General features: G+C 40.1%; 1 protein-coding gene across 2 annotated transcripts in view; it reads right to left on the minus strand.

The window, feature by feature from the left end:
* The window catches only part of RAB11FIP3 (RAB11 family interacting protein 3), a 183,873-nt gene that overhangs the window by 129,249 nt on the left and 30,594 nt on the right, over positions 1-24,030 (minus strand). For both annotated transcript variants that reach the window (XM_030576889.1, XM_030576890.1), the window contains exon 2: positions 3,936-4,029. In XM_030576889.1, the coding sequence (XP_030432749.1) occupies positions 3,936-4,029 (94 nt within the window). The remainder of the gene's footprint in view (positions 1-3,935; positions 4,030-24,030) is intronic.

The raw sequence follows: 24,030 nt of genomic DNA on the forward strand, positions 1-24,030 counted from the left end.
TGACACCACTGTGGATCTAAAATATCCTTAATCTGCACTGCTGTCAGTGTAGCTCACTGACCATGCATGAAAGCAAGCAGCAGGTGAGCAGCAATAGAATTTACTCTCTACACCAGAATAAGTAATGATGTTGGATCAGTTATGAAGGAAAATACATATATAAAATTCAGTGCAGAATAGATCAATACCCCTTCTCAACATTTTAAAGATTAAAACAGAAAATGTACTCTAAAAGGGCTGAAAACAATCATTTCATGTTCTGCTCATAATATCCAGTTGCCCCAATCAGGACTGCTAAAATACTGGTTTTCATACAGGTAACAGCTAAATAGCATTCCTTCATACATTCTTTTCTGAAGACATCCTCATGTCTGAAAGGTCATTTTGTGGAAGATTCATTGAGATTATTTATAACACTATAGGCATGCATGGCATTTTACTGACAAACATGACATGACCTTGCCGTTAGCAGTTTACAATACAAGTTGGCTAGAATACCGAAAATGGTACTATATGACAAAAATTACAAACAGTAAAAGATCAGAAGAATCTTATTACATCTGCTTTTTGTTAGATGTTATCTACACATGCTATGTTCACTGGTGGTTAGAGTAAAAATTAGTGCATTTGCATTAGCAATTTAGAAGGTTCTACATCCTAATCCAGAATTAGCCACGCACAGCAAGCACTCCATTAACATCACTTGACTATGTGCCTCTATTGACCAATCCCATGGGAAAATTGCAAGATTCAATATATACTAAATCCAAAGCAAGTTTTCCTAACTAGACTTACACTAATTTCAGCAAACATTTATGAAAACCCACTTCTGATTAGTAGGGCTGTCGATTAATCACAGTTAACTCACGCGATTAGCTCAAAAATATTAACTGCGATTTAAAAAATTAATCACCGTTTTAATCGCACTGTTAAATAGAATACCAGCTGAAATTTATTTTTTGGATATTTTTCTACATTTTCAAATATATTGGTTTCTGTTACAACACAGAATACAAAGTGCACAGTACTCACTTTATTTTTGATTGAATATTTATATTGTAAAATGATAAAAAGAAACAGTATTTTTCAATTCACCTCATACAAGTACTGTAGTGAGGTCTCTATCATGAAAGTACAACTTACAAATGTAGATTTTTTGTTTTGTTACAAAAACAAAACAATGCAAAACTTTAGAGTAGGCGTCTCAAACTCAATTTACAATGCATTCAGTAAGGGGCCCACACTTTCCTCGACTTTCTTCTTGTTCCTAAACATACCTGAAGAAACCCTTCTTGTTACTCTTAACATCTCTTGCTAGCTGCAACTCCAAGTGTTATTTAGCCTTCCTGATTTCACTCCTGCATGCCTGATCAATATTTTTATACTCCGCCCTGGTCATTTGTCCAAGCTTCCACTTCTTTCTTTACAATTCTTTCTACACATCAGGATGGTTTGTTCCTGCAACCTCAATAAGGATTCTTTAAAATACAGTCAGCTCTCCTGGACTCCTTTCCCCCTCATGTTATTTTCTCAGGGGATCCTGCCCATCAGTTCCTTGAGGGAGTCAAAGTCTGCTTTTCTGAAGTCCAGGGTCCGTATTCTGCTGCTCTCCTTTCTTCCTTGTGTCAGGATCCTGAACTTGACCATCTCATGGTCACTGCCTCACAAGTTCCCATTCACTTTTACTTCCCCTACTAATTCTTCCCTGTTTGTGAGCAGCAGCTCAAGAAGAGCTCTGCCCCTAGTTGGTTCCTCCAGCACTTGCACCAGGAAATTGTCCCCTACACTTTCCAAAAACTTCCTGGATTTTCTGTGCACCGCTGTATTGCTCTCCCAGCAGATATCAGGGTGATTGAAGTCTCCCATGAGAACCAGGCCCTGTGATCTAGAAACTTCTGTTAGTTGCCAGAAGAAAGCCTTGTCCACCTCATCCCCCGGTCTATAGTAGATTCCCACGACAACATCACACTTGTTGTTCACACTTCTAAACTTAATCCAGAGACTCTCAGGTTTTTCTGCAGTTTCATACCGGAGCTCTGAGCAGTCATACTGCTCTTACATACAATGCAACTCCCACCTTTTCTGCCCTGCCCGTCCTTCCTGAACAGTTTATATCCATCCATGACAGTGCTCCAGTCATGTGAGTTATCCCACCAAGTGTCTGTTATTCCAATCACATTATAATTCTTCAGATAGTTGTGTTTGATATTTTGACTTGTTTATATTCATTGTGGAAAAAAGTGACACTGCCTCCATGGCTGACTCTGCCCAGCAACTAGTGATGGTATCTCTGTCTCTCCCCCCCACCCCCGCCCCCGCCAATGGGAGCTGCGGGGGGTGGCGCATGTAGCAGACATTGCCGGCAGCATGGCTGCATACGTCTCTCCTCCACGGGCTGCAGTGGGGAGGTTCTCGGGCCACAGATGGCCCACGGGCCAGGACATTGAGACCCCTGCTTTAGACCCTACAAGTCCATGCAGTCCTACTTCTTGTTCGGCCAATCGCTAAGACAAACAAGTTTGTTTCTCTCTCATAAGTGTAATGCTGCCCAACTTCTTATTTACAATGTCACCAGAAAGTGAGAACAGGCGTATGCATGGGACTTCTGTAGCCCAGTATTGCAAGGTATCTACGTGCGATATATGCTAAACATTCATATACCCCTTCATGCTTAGGCTATCATTCCAGAGAACATGCTGATGATGCATTATTTTTTTTTAATGAGCATTAATTAAATTTTTGACTGAATTCCTTGGGGAGAATTGTATGTCTCCGGCTCTATTTTACCCGCATTCTGCCATATATTTCATGTTATAGCAGTCTTGGATGATGACTTGGTACATATTCATTTTAAGAATAGTTTCATTGCAGATGTGAGATTTCTCAAGATAGTTACAGCACTCAACCCAAGTGCCTTCCAAACTCTTAGAAGGATGAGGCGTGGTGCATGCTTTCAGAAGTCATAAAAGAGCAACACTCTGATGCGGGAACTACAGAACCTGAACAGCCTTCTGTTAGTGGCATTTGACTCAGAGGATGAAAATGAACATGCGTCAGACCACACTGCTTTGGATTGTTATCGAGCAGAACCCGTCATCAGCATGGACGCATGTCCTCTAGAATGCTGGTTGAAGCATGAAGGGAATATGAATCTTTAGCGCATCTGGCATGTAAATATCTTGCAACGGCAGCTACAACAGTGCCATGCAAATGCCTGTTCTCACTTTCATGTGACATTGTAAACAAGAAGCAGGCAGCATTATCTCCTGCAAATGTAAACAAACTTGTTTGTCTCAGCGACTGGCTAAACAAGAAAGAGGACTGAGTGGACTTGTAAGCTCTGAAGTTTTATATTGTTTTATTTTTGAATGCAGTTTTTTGTACATAATTCTACATTTGTAAGTTCAACTTTCAGGATAAAGAGATTGTACTACACTACTTCTATTAGATGAATTGAAAAATACTATTTCTTTTGTTTTTTACAGTGTAAATATTTGTAATAAAATAAAAATGAAGTGAGCACTGTACATTTTGTATTCTGTGTTATAATTGAAATTAGTATATTTGAAAAAGTGGAAAAACATCCAAAAATATTTAAATAAATGGTATTCTATTTGAGCTTAACAGTGCGATCAATAGTGATTCATTTTTTTAATCAACTGACAGCCCTACTGATTAGTTGTGAAATGCAATGTAGTAGCAGAGGTTTTTTAAAGTGGATCTAAAATCAGTCTGCCTTCTTCTTCATACAATGCAGAAAATAATGGACCTCATGTCACAACATTAATACTTTAAATAAGGTTTGTAAGCTTTCTAAAGGGATCAGGAAATCCAGGAACTGGTTTTACCAAGCAATTGGTCTACAGGGTTAACTCCTTGAATTTCTAAATTTGATCTCTTTCCTTTGTTCATATTGTAATAGCAAATAAACTAACCTCCATTTCTGATAGCTCCGATTCCCCTATAGAAGTCTTCAAAGCTGATTACTCCAAGTCCACTGGGGTCTAGATATTTTGTTAGGTCCTTCACCTGCAATTACAAAACCAGCATTATAAATTTCACGGCAAAGCATTTCAAACACAGTATACTCCACTTATTTGGGAAGACTGTAATCTGATGGTGCTTTGTTGGATTGTCTCAAAGACAGTAGATTCAGCCTAACGATAGAAAATGGCAAGGATTGCTGCTTAATTGAGACAGTATTAACAAAAAAAATCCATTTAATGGGGACAAGCAGACACTGCCAAGGGGTTAACTGGTATTTAATGAACCATTAAATGGCAGTGAAATTCTAAGTGCCAATCTTAATACTGAACCCGACTGGCTAGGAGATAGAAAGAGGAAATATAGTGAATATGAGTCAGTACAGTATTTTTTGTTTCAACTTAAATTTTTTTCAATCAGAACCTTAAAAAAAAAAAGGCTTCTCTTAATTGGGACAGGTGCTTAATTCGGACAATGGGATGTACACCAGGGGGTCCCAATTAAGAGGATTCAACAATAACGAACTAATTTGTGTTATGTATTTAGACATAATTGGAAAACCTTTCATGATTAGGCAATGTTTAAAGGGGGCAGGGAGTAGAAAAAAAAATCACATCAGCAGCTTGCAAGGATTAGGAGGCTACTACTGAATAGGAGACAAGGAGTAATAAGACATTTCTGGCAAACTAGCAATGATTATTTTGGCATTTCAAATAGAATAGTTACAATTAGAGGGCAAAACTAAAGTCATTCCTCAGCAGGCCAAACAAAGACTTCAAAAAGGTGTATCTAATTCCCTCAATGGCTGCTACTGAGCCTTTGTTTCAGACAAACAATTATAGAATAGTTCATTCTTAGGATGTTGAAACAATTAACCACTTTTTCCTAAGATATCATTTTAGAAAGTTACCCTTTCAAGTGACATTGAGGAGTCTTTATATATCTTAACACCATATACTCTAGGTCTAAAACAAAACAGAAAGCCCAGATGCTGAATAAAAGCACAAATGGAATTACAGAATTTGTTTCGTACTGCTGTCCTAAAAAAAGTCACAGAACTTTCCCAATTCACATTCTCCTTTCCCTTTCCAACTTTACCATTTATAGGAACCCATTAGGAAGCTTGGAGTTAGTTTCCTTATTGACTCTTCCCCCCGGGCCAAATCCGTTATGAACACATACTAATTTCTGATTCCAGTTGCTCGGAGTTGCATGTTGCTGGACCTGGGATTATTTCTCTATTTTTGCTTGTACTTGGCAAAAAAGGTGATGAGACACAGTATTTATTTTGAGAAAAATCTTGCACATAAAAACAACCTGAGAACAAACAAGAACAGGAAAAGCAGGAGTTTGGAGTTTACCAAGCTTAGCAGTGTCCCTTTGAATTGTCAATGTGTCACGAATGTCTCATCATCGTACACTGGTCTGTAGTTATATATATTAAAAAGCCACCCACACATGCACTTCAGTGACATTTAATCGAACTTTTCATGGTTCCCTGACATTCTCATGCATGATTTCTAACATTTCCAAGAGGGAAAAAATACATCATTGCTTCAGAAAGACTCCATCTACCAAAAACAATTGCTAACATACCATTAAAGCACAGGAAGTGACAAGCAATAAGCCACAGACATTTTAAGGTGTAGGTCTCCTCCAAGTAATAATTTGTGAAACTAAAAACAGTGTTATGTATAGGTTTGGTTACTTTTATCATGAATTTTCTGTGTTGGAACACTTTTGCTTTTAAAAGAACTAAAAGCATGCTAGCCAGTAAATTGCTCAGAGAACATAATTACCTTACCCTTAAAAAGTACATTGAAAGAAACAAAAAAAGTTAAGATATTGCATTTTGACACAAACTTATGCAGATTTAAGGATCAAATCCCCACATGCGAGACTGAAAAATGTACACAGATTTACAAATACATGAATGCCCATTTTCTTCATTTCAAGCTTATCTTGTTTAGAGAAAACTAAACAAATGGGCAAATAATGGAGTCTTCATCGCAGCAACTCACTTTACAGTCTAAAATCCTGTTTCCAACATAACTCCTGACAGTTCTTTAGGGCTGAAGCACCCCTCTCAAAAAATTCATCTTGGGTCTAAGACAACCCAGGGCTAGATCCTCAGTTCAGGTATATTGGCAGAGATCCACTGAAATCAATGGAGCGAATGCTGATTTACATCAACTGAAGCATTTCCCCAAGCGTGGAAATTAAGTAAAAACCAATTCTGTCATCCTGCGGGGTTGGGGTATTGTTTGGTTTAAGTAAGTGGAGATGGAAAGCTAAAACCAAACCAAACCAAACCACTTTTCCTGTTTTTCAAAAAAAGTATTTGTTGCTACATAGGTAAATGGATGAACTCACATTTTAGACTTCGATTTTAATCGGAGTCAAATTTCCTGTCAGATTGAAAAAGGTATTTTAGAAAAAAATAAGCATATGAGAATGTGTATCAGTGCACATAATCTCAAGTAAGTAACTCTCCCACCGCGAGCTATAAGGAACTGTAACTATGGCTGTGCTTTGCATAGCACAATAGGGCTGCAATCCAGATTGAGGCCTATGGGCAGTATGCAAAATAAAGTTATAATTAACATTCAACACAAAGTCTCCACAAGGGTTTAACTGCATGATTACTGGCAACACTACTGAGTCAATTAACCCACCAGTGCCCAACCCCAGTGGCACACCCAGCAGATAATCCCCCTCTGCACACAGGCACAGACAGACCAGCTCCTTGGAAATTCACATAGCCAATCCACTGCCATATCACACCAATACTCATAGGGCCAAATTTTCCAGTCTACACAGTTCACCTTGTGCTGCTCATGCTGCACAAAGTGAACTTAAGACAGCCAGAATGGCAGCTACAGAAGTCACTTTGTTTTAGGGGAATCTCCACAGGCATGAAGTCAGCAGAGGCAGCTCCATCATCTCACAGGTGTGAAAAAGAGCCTCCCACATGTAAGGGGAGTGTGGACCAAATCTCCACAACACCCAGTTCTCCATTGGCATCAGGTTGCCATATTAAGTTAACACTGCGTTGGGATGAGGGGGGTGTGGTGGGGGGAGGGGGAAGAGGAGATACAGGATGACTTTAAATTGAGCTAGAGCCAGGCAGCTGAAAGCCAGGGAGCTAGATCTGGCTCCGGCTCCCTGATGCCACCCACACTCTCAGTCAAGCGACTCAAACATTAGAACAGGTTACAGAACAGAAGCCGAAGCTTATGTACACATACTTCACGTCGGCAGTGAAGGATTGCAAACATACCATTCAGTCCTTGTGGAAACAGATCACCATCATGGCATATTTTGTTACTGTCAAGAGACCCCAAATCCTGCGCATCCACACACAAGCTACATTTAGATCCTAAACAGACAGAGTCTCTGCATGCCCTTGCTGATTCTCTACTATGCACACACACAGATCTCCTCTCAGACACCTAGCTTGAGAGAGAGACCATGCACAAGTGCATACTTGCACAGGCCATTGGTTTGCTCTCTCTTGTTCTAAGTTAATGCACATTACTACAACATGTTACACAAATATTTAAGAAGTTGCAAGAAAGAAATACTATGCAATATATTTCAATTTCTATTTCTCAAAAAGACAGATTTATGGTGAGTCAACCTGTAGAACTCCTTGCCAGAGGATATTGTGAAGGCCAAGATTAACAGGGTTCAAAAAAGAACTAGATAAGTGCATGGAGGATAGGTCCATCAATAGTTATTAGCAAGGATGGGCAGGGATGGTGTCCCTAGCCTCTGTTTGCCAGAAGCTGGGAATGGGTGACAGAGGATGGATCATTCCCTTTGGGGCACCTGGCATTGGCCACTGTCGGAAGACAGGACACTGGGCTAGAAGGACCTTTGGTCTGACCCAGTATGGCCGTTCTTACGTGAGCAGTCAATCTTAATTGCATTTCCTGATGTGTGTGAGCTTAACTGTGAATCCATAACATTGCAGTAGTGGGTATTTTTGCATCAAATAGAGAAATAATAAGCAAGAGTTACAGTTTACAAGTAGATATGGGCAGGGGGGAAATCACATCTTGGACATAAAAATCTAAACAAGATCTTATAAAGCTACTTATGTAGGTATCAACCATCCATATTAACACAAACAGAAAAAAACAAAACAAAAAACAAAGCTTCTCATGCTGAATTGATGTTTTGCTTGCTGAAAAGAGCAGGATTTATTTTAAAAATCAATCAAATCTTCCACTTCAGCAAGGCCTTTTGACCATCTTTAACTATGTATAAAGCATTATGGATTGTCACACAGAATCGTAGGACTGCAAGGGATCTCAAGAGGTCTTCTAGTGAATGTCTGTTAAAAGCATCCTCCTTTTAAAATGCACAATGCTTGAGGTTTAATTACTTGTCAACCAACAACCTGCTTCAGTAATTACTTCTGGAACTACATTACCTTCACCCAAGTTCCAAACTTCAACAGACAACAGGAGGTATGGTACATGAAGTTCAGAGTTGTGTGTGATTTCAGAATGGCCTGCTATAATTGCTGTTAAACAGCACTTGGGGGGTGAGAGGAGAGGAGAGGAGAAAGATTTTTTTTTTAAACTCTTCAAAGCTATTCTCTTCTCTTACCCTAACAGCTGGTCACGTCTGAAGTGTTTTGGATACATATTAAAGGATGCTAAAAAGTATATTGTATTTTTTCCTTGTTATTAATGCAAAATTGCTACTTGATTATGCCCAAAACTTGTAAAGAAATGAGCACAAGGAAATATATCCTTATTTTACTCTTTACACATACAAACTGAATCACTGAGAAACCCTGTCTTGGGGGCGGGGAAATCGATGCTGAGATTTCATTCACGTAATACACTTGAACATTCAAAGCAGGCCAACTAACAAGCTTAATCTTCCAGGTACATAAATTGCATCCATGCTGCAGTGAAATACTACCTTGGATCAGTGAAAAGGGTTTAGTACTGGAATTATTCCTCCCTCTCATGTGGAAAAATTCATTCTCTGGTCTCTTCAGTTATCCAAAAGATATACAAGTACAGAGGTACTACAGGGAGGTATCAGAGATAAAGTTAGGAGGGAAAAATTTTGGTGCTCCTACCAGTAATCTCAGGAAAAAATATTTATATATATTTTTATTTATTTAGGGCAGGGGAGGAAATCAAGAAAGAGGGATGCATTTTGGTGGGATGTTTTAAAAACACCTACACAGACAACTTGTAAAGTTTTATGCTACTCTGAATGCAAAATATATGCAGTGGAGGCAGGCCAATCACATGTCATAGGCTCAGACAGAACACTGAGCCTACAGGAAGCAGGCAGATGCAAGGGACGAATCAACCAAACAAACAGCTATCAAGCTAAGGTCACAACCGTGTAGTCCTTTATCAGTAGGGAGAACAGTTTGAGTTAGAGAAAATTCTATACTTGTTTTCACACGGGGAAAGATACACTTAGACTGAATCCAGCAGGTGATGGAAACCAACCCACAAAACCACAGCATATAGCTGGACCCAATAAAGAGGGAAAGACAGGTGTTGGCTGGAGACATGGACTAGACACTCCTGGAATAGACCACAAAGTGGAGGGGGGGGAAGATAAATGTGCCCAAAACTGACAAAATGACAGTCAGTTGTGTGACAACTTTTGAGATAAGATTCAGCAGACCCAAGGAAACAGAGACATGTCCAGAACACATGCGTGGATGACAACTTAGCCCAACCAGTAAGGGCGGGGGGGGGGGGCAGGGAAGAGGAGGAGAGAAATCAAGCTTACTCACAAAATTCTCCTCCAATTGTCCAAAAACTATGGATGATCCTTGCTGGATATTCAATACCAGAAATATCTAAAGAACATTCTGCAAGGGAGAGGAAGACAACAGGACTGTGTGCTGCCTTCCCAGAGCCAAGATGTGAAGTCACTCTAAAACTGGATTGGCTTCTGAAGTCAAGGGCAAGGATCGATTGGCGATGGTTTATATCAGCGCTAATGACATGGCATTGCAGGATAGCTCCCAGATAACAGATGATTCTGGGAACTCAGAAGCGTGCTGAAGAAGAATGTCCAAGCAATCTTCTCCAAGATCCTTCCTGTCCCAGGAAAAAAGATGGGAAAGCAGAAGATTCTAGAAGTGAACTGCTGGGTGGAGAGGTTTGGTTTTGTGGAACACTGATCCACATTTTATGGGGAGAAGGGACTGTATGGTTTGGATGTCCTCCACCTCACTAGAAAAGCGATCAATCTCTGGGACAGGCTAGCTAGAGTAGACAGGAGTGGATTAAACTAACAGCAAAAGGGGAGGGTAAAAAGAAGGAAGATATGAGCACTCAGCACAAAATCAAAACGTTGAGAAGAAAAATCAAAGAACCCAAAAGACATGGAGAAGGAATTCTTTAATTGCCTATACAAGACTGCTATGAGCCTGGGTAACGAACAGGACAAAACTGGAATTGCTCATTTGTGAGCTAATTGGTATTACTGAAACCTGGCAGGATGATTCGAATGACTGGAATGTTAAAACCAATTATTAGAACCTATTTAGGAAGGATTGAGTGGGCAAAAGGGAAAAGGAGATGGCAGTATGTCTAAAATAGAATTACCTGTTTCCCAGGCACTGATAACTCAGAAAAAAGTGATCCTGAATGCTTATGGATCAACAGAGAAAGCTCATGATGGGGTACTAGTTGGTGTTTGCTACACCACCAAATCACACTAGAGAACAGGACCACTGCTTCTTTACACACCGATTTACAACATGTTAGGGGAAAAAGCTGTATGATCTCAGGAGACTTCAATTTGAGTGACATATGCTGAAGGTCTCATGCTGCCAGTACTAATACATCATTGGAATTCTAAACATGATAAATGACCATTTTCTAACAAGAGAATTCTATATTAGACCGTGTCCTAAGAGATCAAGAGGAACTGATCACAGAACTAAGAATTAATGGTAGCTTGGGTACAAGTGATCTTGACTGGATCACATTTATAATGTGCAAACAGAATGAAGTCCAGACCAGTAAGATATATACCTGGTGCTTTAATAGAGCCAATTCTTCAAAGCTCAAAACAATTATGAGCCAAATCAGCTGGGAGGAAGAATTCAATCAGAAAAGTGAGAGTGATCATTTGGAATCATTTAAGAATACCTTAGTAGATGCTGCAAAAGCCACAATCCCACAAACGAGGAAAAGGGCCTGTGACAAAGTCAAGCTGGACAGCTGTAAGAGGGTGAGGGAAGGCAGATATATATTAGCCTTAGAATGATAAAGGCCCTTTTCCCTATAAGCTGAAAAGGGGTTACACCTTAAATCAACTATGGACACCCAAGTCCAATCAGGGGCTGCCTGAGACCTTTAAAAACCTCTCCTCTGGTGAGAGAGGAGGGAGAGAGACAGGCTGCTGCAGGGCTAGTGGCATCAGGGAGAAAGATCCTCCAGTATGATCTTGTAGGGCTGGAATAAAGGGTTATTGCCTAAGAAAGCACTTTTTAAAAGAATATGCTGATAACATACTACAGAGACTTGATCTTTGTGGGTGTATAAGAATGTACAAGCACATGAAGGGACTCCTGGATGAACTCAAGGCTTTCACTTGTTTAGTACGGTTGTTAAACTATGGAATTTGAACCAGCCAGGAGAATAAAAGCTATTTGTTTACTTCATTTTAGGGTTTATCAAAGTGATAATCATTTCATCCAAGTATCCGCTATGAATCTATCTGATCTTGGATGGAGGATTTAAAAAAAAAAAAAAAAAAAAGCCACACACAACACACATCAGCAGACTTCCTCCAAGAGGCAGAGACACAGGAAGGTCCAGTGGTAGGTTGTATCGGACTGGAGAGCCTTAGCCTGCTCAGTCACACAGGCATAAACAGTATAACGGTGGCTCCTGTCTTCCTACCTTTTATATTGTACTGGAGAGCAAAATTGGGGGGGAGGGGCAAGCTACCAGCCACATACAAACAGAGCAAATGTCTGTAGGATAGGAAAATAGGAATGTCAAGATAGAAACTTGACCTTTAGGAAGCTGAGATGTTTCAGACTGAGCCCTGCTCTGTTTAGCCCAAGTTCTTTGAGCCTAGAAATAAAATGGGGAATAGGTTGTATAAAATGGATGATTTCATTCATGTCCTGGCATTTCCATGGATTGCTCAAGATTGGGAATGGAACATTGGAGTTCACAACCTGGTGCAGTCCCCCTGTCTGGACAGATTCCACTCTGATGTTTGTCAACCCAACCATGGGATCCCATGTGCTTCAAAACCCATTGGCCTTGGTACCAACTAGTCACTGGCACCAGCTCTGGGTCGCTTAGATGCAGGCCCCATATATGGCCCCATAGCCCAGCTGCCCTTGATCCCTAGACCAGCGTCCACTCTCCGTCAAGTCCATGGTTGCTTAGACATGTTTCCCCACAGTCCACCTGGCTGTGAGCTCTGGTTCAGAGTTAATCCCTTAAGGGGCCTTGTGGCAGGAAAGCAAGGAACTCAGACTTTGCACAGGAATTCTTTAAGCACAGGTACTTTACTTTTAAAGCATGCTAAAGAGCACAAATCTTTGCAGGGGGGAAGAAGTCCATGTTTCCTCCCCTCCCCTTTGATCTCTTTCCTCCTGTCAGTTCTGGGTTTGGTCAGCATCTCAAGGCTAGGTAGTCTGTACTTGCCTCTTGCTTAAACAACAAAAAAAACCTCTTTCAAACAGTTTGTCCCCTTTTCTGCTTATGTGGTTCTACTGGGAAAATTCCAACCTTCAGCCCTCCACCTCCCAGCACCTTCTGTGTAGAGATAGTCAAAGTGAATGGCTCAACCAGTAGAAAACCCATTGTTACAGCAGGAAAGAGTCATTTGTTGTTGACAACCCTAGATTGCTCTGTGCCAGCTTCTCATACATTTATGTGTCAAGACCCCACTACGAAACGGATGCTCTAAATTTACATTGAAAGTTACAATACAAAGTGGAGTGGCAGAAAACAAATGAGGTTCACAGAACAAGATGGAGTTCATAATTTGACACAGGCCCATTCCATCACAAGCTGTGCTTGTGATTCTTGCATAGCTTCACAGGAGACCCTTTCTGGGCAATCTCCAGTGACCTCATTTGGATCAGAATTATAGTGGTCATTTCCTCTCACACTGAAGGAGCCTGGCATCAATCAGGGGCTTAACTCCAGGCAGTGCTGGCTAGGAGTCATGCGGATTGCTCTGCTGCAATTCAGGACAGCGACTAACCTCGCTTCAACAGCCTGCATGTATTCCACTTGCAATGTGGCATTTTCTCCCATCATACTTCAAGGACTGCTTCCATTTGCCCTACGATCTCTATTCCTTTCCACAGTGTCTGGCAGGAGCCAGGATTGTAAGGCAACTTTTCCAATGACTCTGAATAACCTTAGCTTTCCATAAAGTTTTCCATTTTAGTGCTCAGAGAACAGGGAATTGATTTGCTTGAGCAACTAATCTTAAGGGCAAAGCCCCACATACCTGAAATAGATTTGTGTCCCCCACATCTTTTTCCAGGGATAAGTTCTTAGGCTGTGGGATTTTTGTATCAGGAGGGACCACATTTGCAATATTGCCCACTATAATTAGCATTGGGCAGCAAAAGCATGGAGACAGTGTGTCACATGGCGTCCATAGTGTTTTTATTTGTTCTGCTTGGTCTGATGCCATCTGAGTTCTCTCATGCCCAAGACAGGGGACTAAGGTGATGCCAGCCTGAATTCGGCTGCCCATGGAGAGCCCGTCCAGTGCACAGGACACTCAGTGTAAAAATCTCCCCTACTTAGAAATGGCTCTTTCCTGGTGGTCAGGGATTCACCATGTTCACCTTTTGTAGTGAGGGCTGGCAATATAATGGGATGGATCCAAGGCTGCCTGTGTTCCTGGAGGTAGAACTGATGGTGGCTGTGAAACAGACCTCTCAGAACATGACTGCAATCCTGGCTCTGAGGGGGATGGATGCACACTCCATAAATAGCTCCGCTCCTTCAGAAGAGCTCTAGGCTTCTGAGGAACATGATGCAGGTCCTACAGTGAGGCCATGAGCAATACTTTGGAAACAGCATTAACTTAAATAAAAACCAAAACACACTCTCCTTTGGCAGTAATTCTAAGAAAGCAACAAAAAACAACACACACACACATTTAACGTGCCGGTGGGGTGTTGTTTTTTAAGTGTAGTTATAAATAAAGCAGGCACCAAAACATACCAAATGTTCCAGCCACATTCCAAGCATACCTTCAGCAGTGCCTATAAGATGGGTAGGGCCATAAATATTCCCAAGTTTCAGTCTCTGGGCTGTTTCATTGGGCCTCTGACAAACTAAGGCGTTATCTAGAAACATTTCTAGAGCATGTATCACTGTACCATCTACACATTGTCAAATGTCAAAAGCATTGCTCCCTATTGACTTCAAGCCAATGGGGAGGAGAAGGAAGCATAGGTTGGCTGTGTACAAGGACGGAAACACCTGATCTAAGAAGTGTGACACGGCAGGACTTCTCATTCTAAAAGGAGCTGATCAGGTTTTCTGCATCAGCTTTCAAATGGTTGGTGTGATCAAGGTAAAACATCATCTAAACTTCATTAATACCATAGAGAAGCTGGTGTGGGGGGAAGGATCTTCAGTAATCCCCCTCACCGTCTAGTCATCAAGTCTCTTATTCCAGTAACTGTAAAATGATAGATCATGTTGGCAGCAAGCAAATTGCAGTGCTACTTTATAGTAGCACTGCAACCTACCTACGGGTGCACAGACATAAACCACTTCTCTAGAGGGGTTTATCCTACAAAGTGCTGAGCACCATCAATTCTGGAAGCTGCCTCACAGGATCAAACTCCAGGTCAGCTTAGTTAGGGAAGCCTAAATGAGAACACAGCATTGGGAAATGAGAATCAGGGGAATCACCTGAGAGAAAAAAAAAGTTACCTCCTATGAAGCTGAATTATTCATATAAAAAGAATAAGTGCCCTCTTTAATGCTACAAGGTAACCCCACATTCTAAGCTGGCAGAAATTTTGCCATTTGGAAACTAAGATCACAGAATCATCAAAGTTTTAGCAGCAGAACTGCTCGTTCTGGAATAATCATCCAACAATTTAAGGACCTTTGTCTACTGGAGAGAACACACACACACACAAAAGCAGCAACTAACACTTGTCAAAGTTTTACAGGAAAAAAAACCCCACAAACTTTAGACTACCCAAGATATTTTCCAAAAATATTTAAATAAAACAGGTTTATAAACTCAGATACCAACGTTTCCTGTGTTTTTAAGATAAAGGCAGAGGTTTTACTTTTGAGAGAAGTACTACACAAAAGCCTTGAGGGTGACTTGCAAAGAAAAATAAAATTGGGTTTGTAACTTCCTGTTGTGGTGTTTCTTTTTGGATATACACATATGGCCCAAAAATGTTTTCTCCTTCTGGGCAGAGTTGATTGTGTTTGTTATTTTACTTTCAAAAATAAAAAAACAACAATTATTGTCGTCTTGTCTCTTGGTGGAGAACTCCCTGAAGGACCAGAACCGGTGAAAGCATTCTCAGCTCTTAATAGAAGTAAGGAGGATGGCAAATATTTCATAGAGAGAGACCTTTTCTCACAAATGATTGACCAGTGAAACCCAAATGCATTTTGAAGTGACTAAAAGTCCCTCTCCTTTGCACAGATTCACTCTACTTGCGATGTCCAGCAGGCCAGTGCTAGCCTATTGGGTGCCCTAAGCAGCAATATTTTTGCTCCTCCCTCTCAAATACTAAAAACAGGCAAGTTCTTATAATAAAAAGTGAATGGGGTTCCCCTCTTGAGGAGCTCAGGGCCTTAATTGCTTAGTCTGCTTAGGCCTAGCGTCGGCTCCAATGTCAAGCCTCCTAAATATGTAGCTTTTGGAGTATCTTTCAGGAAAAGGTGCAGCACAGAAGATGCAAATCGCAAATGTAAATAAGGAGCTGGAAGGACAAGTGGCTTCTTTTATGCATCATAAAAATGACACAAACCCAGTTCTCCCCTTGTCAATTCCCAGCAACAGTTCCAGTTACACAATATTGATGAGGACTCAGATTGCTGCTCCCAATGTAACATGAGAAATCAAGGGCTACAAAAATTTTGGTAACCGATTGCTTTTGAAATTAACCAAAATGATATATATCTTCCCTACAGTTTCAAAATTCCTCAGCTTCCAATGCTTTGAAAATGTCAAGGTGGTTTCTTTTTCAATCTCCTGCTACATTGGTGAGGAAACTGAAATTAAAGTTTGTATTTAAAATTACTTTTTGAAGTGTTGTGTTAAGAATTTTGGTTTCCTTTTTGGGGAGGGGGGGGGTGTCTCCCAAGAGATATTTATTCCTTTTTCTAAATCAGATCAATACATGGTTAGATTATCTTTAATATCAGACTAAACCAGAGAGTTTTAAAATAATGCAATTAAACTCTTTCAAAACAATAAAGTCTCTAGCCAACAATGAAGTGCTGCCTCTAATGTAGCATAACACTGTAAAACAGTACTATAAAACACTTATTTCCTTTCCCATTCAGCTAAGCAGTTACATAACCCTCAACTACAGCAGAGATGAGAACCAGTTTCCCACGCTGAAACGAATGCTATCTACAGGAGGAAGAACCAAACTAAACCAGACAGTGTGTTCAGGCCAGCAGCTGCAAGGGACATGAAAGCATCACCCTTCGGGTCACTTAGTTAGATCTTCCTTTTTGAAGCAGTAAAACCAGCGAGGTCTTAATTGCATATTAATGAGAAATGGGGAGAAACGTTAGTTGAAATGAGCGGTGACCTCAAGAGGTTCGTAACAATGCAAGAGGAAATGGAGCATTTTTAAACTCAGTGTGTAATTAGAAATATGCATGAAAAAGGTTTGCTTCTTTTAAAGTAAGTGCTAAATCACTCCTTTTTTCAAAGAGTCTTAAAAAACATTACACTTAGTGAAATCATACTAGTTGTATCATTTGATCATTCAGCGTCAGGCAAGCCACAATTGAACGCCTGTAATTCTCTCTGCAGGACAGTACAGTGCTGTACAGTTTGTTAGTGGCACGTGCTGTCACACATCAAGCAGTTCTAATTAGATCACATATGATTTGTAAGTCAGTGAGATGCCACATGCCTGTTAGAGGAAAAGGATGGACCTTTATGAACACGCCATCCTTGTGTGGGCTCACTCAGTATCCATTTATCTGCACTTCGGAAAAGAGAGATAGGTAAGACACAGGCATGGTGCAAGTGTAACATGACGACACGGCAATGCGGCATATTTCCCAGAGGCCTATAGCTGTAATCTAAACTACCATGCTGGACACCCATATTCAGAAGCATTGTTCAGCCAATATAAATAGCAGACCGGCTAAATGAATTGGCAAAAGTTAGGTTTGCACCTTCCCTGCCTAGGTTTATGAGTCAGTAATTTAAGGTATTTAGTGTTGCAGAAGGCAGCCAGAGATCCCTATGCCTGCCCGAGAGGCAGTTTCTATTCTGCTGCAATTATAGCTAATTAATTAATCTTTAAAATATCCTCAAGGGACTGGAACTCATTACAGTGAGAAGTGATGGTCAATTATGACTGAACAAGGCAAGATTTGTAAGTGGTGGTATTTATCTATAATTGCCAGGGCAGTACACTGCTCTTTGCTTCTGATCTATTTGTGGCTTTTCTAAAAAATGCAAAGCTAATAGTTTAGTATGTTAAAGCTTTTTTTGCAAAGGTCTAGCACAAATAATGCTCAGCAGAAATGTCTTCTGCAGCTTGGCAAAAAAACAAGTTCCTGCATGCATGTCAGATCATACACTGTCTCTTGTCACTTTAATCCTGAAAATGTTCAAAACTGCAAGGAAGAAAGATCCCTCAACCCAACAAGGAAGTTAATTAAAGAAGAAGAATGATGTATTCAGTTCTGTTTTGTTCCCATCTCCCCCTATGCCAAAGGAGACTGAAACCTACTTCTTGGGACTCAGTTGCTCAGTTCACACTAATCTGTCAGAAGCTCCAACGAAACAATGGGTAAGATATATTCTAGAACTGAGTGGAATGAGCATTTCACATTCAATCCACTTGGTCATCTTGCTTGAAATAAAATCAGGTCAGTTTAAAAAAAAAATACAAAAACAGAAGTCAACAAACACTTAGCATTTCCTCAGAGGCCTGTCCAAGTTAATCAGTGATTGGAACATGCAGCATCCCTTCCTCTTCTCCCTCCAGGGGGGAGTGGGGGGTTGGGGTGGGGAAATTAAATCTTAGCCATTTAAGAAGTCAACTTTCAAGTCCATTTTTCCTGATTTAGCAAGACAAAGGCTGTCTTGGCACATGTTGGACATTTGATATATGTCACCAAGTTCCCTGGTTTTGTACAAGGATCTCTTATATGAATTACATTAAATTAAAAAACAAACATTCTGTTCCAGGTATCATGACTAGCCATTCACAGACTCACTCTCATTCAAATGCTGACACAGGAAGTATTCTAACTTCCACAGTCTGAAGCTGTGTGCAATGTGTCAGGAAGGGAGTAGATATACAGTAAAATTCCTTGCCTCTAGGTGAAAACTCCCACTAACAACACTGTGAAGTATCTGAGGATAAGGATGAGGCAAGTTGTGGAATATTCCAGCTTCTTTCAAAAGTTCTATTTAAAAGAAAAAAACAAAAGGAAGAACTGCATTTAAAAGTTAATCAGGAATGGAGACTGAACCAAAAACCCATGCAGCTGACTAAATAAGTATCCTGTATATAGGATAAATATCCTACCAGTACTAAAGCAAGGACATTTTTAGAAGAAGAGAGCCATATGGATTGGGAGTGTGAAAAATACAACAAAATACTTTCCTTCAAAACTCTGGTTTCAACAGGAAGGAGGACTGGAATCCAAGCCAAAGTACATATACAGTTGTAAAAAGAGGTGGCCAACACCCCTATAAGGCAGCTGAAACAAAAAAGCATGTCTCTCCCCCCGCCACACACCCCAACCAAAAACCCACCAGCAGACAAAACTGATGTACTAAGTCTAGTAATGTGCTGACAGCTGGCTTTCTTTGAACCTCATAGGATTTACACCCTCCTTATGCAGGGTTACACACATTTATTGAAATAGGAACAATATAGGAAACTTGTGTGTGCTTCATCATCAAGAAGGCTGCAGGATAAAGCTATGTAGCAGAGGCAAGTAAGGGGGTGGGCACGGTTTCTTACAGTTTATCTTGCTGAGGAATATCCTCAAAGTATCAGAAGTGCTGCGGTTTCACACTATATATAAGGCTAGTTTGAGAACAAAGTTTTCATTATGTCTTTTATAGTAGATAAAGTCTAAACATGATTTCTAATTTCTCTAACTTTTTTTATTAAACCACAAAATTTCGTACATTAGACTAACAAATAAAAAAAAACTGTAAAAAGGGCTGATTGAAGACAGCTTCTTAGAAAAACAGCAACCACACTGAAAGAAAAGGACCCTTTAATCATACTATTTAAGGAAGACATTCTTGATTTCTTGCCACCCAAATCTCAATGCCAAAACAAGGCACTCTCCGCGAGCAGGCACTCCCTGCTGTCAAATATATTAGTTTGGCCAAACCAGTTTGAAAGTTGAGCAAGTTCTCCTCCCAGTTATAGCTTCTCTTTTTGCAGCAGTTTCAGTTTAGAGTCAGAAAACTCTGGGACACCAAGAAGCTGTCAAAAGCTTTTGTGGTTTTAACAGTTCACAAGCGCTCCAGTGCTGCACCCCTTTGCCCAACCTGAAATGGCTAAAGCAAGGTCAGTCAGGATCATATCAAAGTCTAGAGGAGAGCAAAACATTTTCTCAAAAGCTGGAGTGTAAACTCTTCATGGGCTTTTAGATTTTGATTTTTGAAAAGCAACGAATAACTTAGTAAAACATGGAGGGGCCAGATAAAATCCACAATTCAAATCCAGTGCTTCCTCTAGCTTTATTTAAATTCCCTTGCAATAAGACATCCATTTCCACCACTGGTAGTTCTTCTGTAGCAGTGAGCAAGCCTGTAAAAGGAAAAAAGTTCTAGGATAGAAACAAAATTACAATCCCCTCCAAACCAGGACAAACAGCAATAAGAGGAAAGACTGATAGATCTGACCCCTAAAATTATTGTAATGAAGCTGACATATAGTTTTCATATTTTAATCTTGAAACCAGTGGGAGTATACCATTATCTAGTGATAACTGTGGAAAAATACTGCTCCCAACATATGAATGGAGAAGAAAAGCCTTTTGAAGAATGATAATCAAGTGGACAGCTAGAACACAGGACACTAAATAGCATGAGTAATTTGGGAGTTTTCACTCCCTAATCACATTCATAGAATCAGAAATAATGTCCTTCAGGCGGGATTTGCTTCACCGCCCCACAAAAGAATTTCCACCTCCCAACCCATGAAACTTGGCAGATCCACCACAGCCAAAGGCCTGCTCTAGACAACACAACTCTTGCAAAAGCCAGGTCAATACAAAACACAAAAGAACCTATCCTTTTTCATGGATCCTATTATCACGTGCTCTTTAAACGTGCCAAGGAACTTCACAAATCTCGACTATAAAAGGTGAAAACCTATCCTATAGTGGATACCACAGAGGACAGAGTTGTGCCTCAGCATTTATGGGTATGTAATAGAGACTTACCTGGACAACTAAGTGGGATAAACATCGGAAGCATGAAATCAGACCACCACCTAACATGCTCATCACACCACTTACTGAAAGTCTTCTAAACTTAGGCACAGGGTGAAGCAGGGCATTCCTATGCAGCAGCAGAAATATAAGATAAGACATTCATGAGTTTTCTTGCTGAAAGGAAGCTTTGGAGCTCACAATGGAGACTAACTTGTCCCTTCCTAAAAAACCTGAGGCTGAGTTAATTACAAATAGGGTGACCAGACAGCAAGTGTGAAAAATCCAGATGGGGGTGAGGGGTAATAGGAACCTATATAAGAAAAAGACCCAAAAAATCAGGACTGTCCCTATAAAATTGGGACATCTGGTCACCCTAATTACAAACAAACATGTGAAACTTATGGTTTAAAAAGACAAAAAGATGTTTAATGACTGGGACAACTAGATAATTTGAATGAATTCTTGCAGAGAAATACTCTGGTTCAATCATAATTCTGGAAGTCCAGGTGAACAATCAACCCTTTCAAACCCTGTTGTCTAGATGAGCAATGTAACAGTGGTAAGATGTCAGGTATCTCTACACACCTGTAGTGACTCTAAATTGACATTTTAAAATTCCATACTATGCTAGCTTTATTGAGAGGAAAATAAGTTACTCAGTCACAAAATTCACCCTCCGATTTGTCAACTGCCAGCATTCCCAATTCAACCTAGAATGGGAAAAAAGTTGTTCTGCTTCTTACATTTTCCACCAGTAATAAAAAAAAAAGTTACAGAGTGAAGGAGACATCTATTTATGCACAAGATAATTGACTCCAACTCCCACAGTTGCACTAGTTCTGCAAGTGCCAAGGCTGGTAAAAACTTGGTTTGGCCAATAAAATAAGAAGATATGATTCAGAGACCCCCTCTCTGGGAGCAGAACTACTGAGTATGACAATATCATTCTTACGCAGTCAATTCTGTCTAGAGCCATGCTTCCAGAATCTCCCTCCTTCCAGAATCTTCAGAAAGTTTTATTGTTCACTAAAAACTGTGTCCAAAGCAGACATCTTGGACAAACAGAACATCCTCCAGAATCAGAAAAGGTCTCTGGAATAATAAGCGAACAGAGGATAATGATGCATAAGTTTAGATGGACTATATAACCTAAAAGACCCAGGACTTCAGGAAGGAACAAGATCCTTGTGGGATCAAGACCTTCAAACACCCCTAGGGGGAAAAATTGCAAAAACAGAATTTATGAAACTAAAATCTGTTTTATTTTCATGGGTAAACACAGAAGAAGCATCATACCTGAGATCCCAAATGGTAAACAGTGATACATACACAACACCGGGAAGCAGATGCCTTCTGAAAGATGCCTGCAAAATATTCACAACAACTGCTTGCATCTTTCAATTCCCTAGGCAGATAGTACGTAGCACAAGAGAGTCAGACAAGCAGCCATACCTTCTCAGTTAAAAGGCAGTTAGAACATTAACTTCAAACACATGCAGCCATTCACAAATGAGAGAGTGGATGAAGTGCAATGGTAAGAACTTTTGGGAAGGGACATCTCCTCCTCAGAATCCACAGTTCTGTTGGAAAATTGTTTATCTACTATTAATATAGTCATCTTAGATGTTAAGACACTTAATGAGTAGATAAAGTATTGCCCTATTTTTTCAGTTTATTTTGTGCATTTGGCAGACCCACATCATTCACCATTGTTTGTGTGGGTCTTTCACACAGCAACTCAGATATAAGACTTGGAACTACTTCACACAATTTTTTTTAAGTGACTAATTTTCAAGTTGTGTGCTTTTAATCTAACTTCATGAAGATCCATTAAGTTTACAATAGTATATAAATGATTAATAACAATAATCCTAAATCTGACAGGTCCCTATAATTGCTACAGTACATTTTTATTTGTTCTTATTTGGAAAGCAAGTCATTTTAACAATTGCATCATTGCCTTATTGTGCCAAATGGAAAGAAAAAAACAAAAATACATAACAGTGCTTCTGGTGGCTATACTGTGCCCAGTCTCGACAGCTGGCTGCATCATTTCATCCAATGATCTTCAGCACTTTACTAGGTGGAGTGAAACTTCAAAAGTTCTCACTGTTGCATTCACCATGGTCCCACTGAGTCTGCCAATACCGTGCATAATTACGCTCCTTTCAATTTCAGCTTAGGCACTCAGTAGCAAAGGCAGTAAAAGCACAAGGTGCTGACCATGCCTCCAGTCCTTCATTCTGGAGCTGCCTTTGTCCTCCATTTACTCTTGTCTCCCTAGACCCCTGATATTGGCATCTTTCCTTAGCAGACAATAGAAGGACAAATTTCTCTCCCACCACTATCAAAACCCCTCTGACAGGAAGTCATCAAGGGATAAATGCTTGGGGACAGGCTGAAGAGGGATAGTACATTTAAAATTAGTATTGAAAAAAAATCGAAAGGAGAATTTCCTTCCCTCGGTCACGTTACTGCCTTCTAGAAAACTATATTCATAACAGTTTCTCTGTACCAGGGGTCAGCAATCTTTCAGAAGTGGTGTGCCGAGTCTTCATTTATTCACTTTAAGGTTTCACGTGCCAGCAATACATTTTAATGTTTGTAGAAGGTCTCTTTCTACAATATATAACTAAACTATTGTTGTATGTAAAGTAAATAAGATTTTTAAAATGTGTAAGAAGCTTCATTTAAAATTAAATTAAAATGCAGAGCCCCCCCAGACCGGGCAGTGAGAGTGCCACTGAAAATCAGCTCGTGTGCCGCCTTTGGCACTCGTGCCATAGGTTGCCTACCCTTGCTCTATATCTTTAATTTTCAATGCTGGCCTGAGGGCTTTGGACTTTGCAGCAATTAGTGGCTATCCTATTAAAGTCATCAAGTTAATAAAGCATATAGGCTTTAATTTCAAATCACACAGCTAAGTGCTTCAGTCTAGAGATCAATTTAATTGCTAATCCTCAAAAGAATTCTAGAATTGAATAAAGGAACCCTCTCTTCACCACATTTTCATTCATCAGGGCTGTCAGACCACAAAATGACTAGGTCAAGTTAGTATCTATAGTCTAGCAAGTTTCAGATAGATATGTAGCATACCCAGCAGTAGGAGATCAGCATGATTTTTTTTGTTTTTAAAACGGCCATTTATCATGGTATATTAAATACATTGTCTTTAAAGATGCTCAAATACTGCACACACTTGTGTATAAACTAAAAAAATAATTAGGTTGGTTTATCTTCTGCAAGTTGTTTAAACGGATTATTGCTATTCATTTAAACCATATCATCATCATTTGCACCACATAGTTCTAGGTCAGCATTTTTCAAAGTTCGGCTTGCAATCCAGTACTGGGTCACAGCATGCAAGGCACTGGATCGCTCTGGTCAGCACTGCCAACCAGGACATTAAAAGTCCCAG

Source organism: Gopherus evgoodei, chromosome 10, assembly GCF_007399415.2.
Source record: "Gopherus evgoodei ecotype Sinaloan lineage chromosome 10, rGopEvg1_v1.p, whole genome shotgun sequence".
Taxonomy (NCBI): domain Eukaryota; kingdom Metazoa; phylum Chordata; order Testudines; family Testudinidae; genus Gopherus; species Gopherus evgoodei.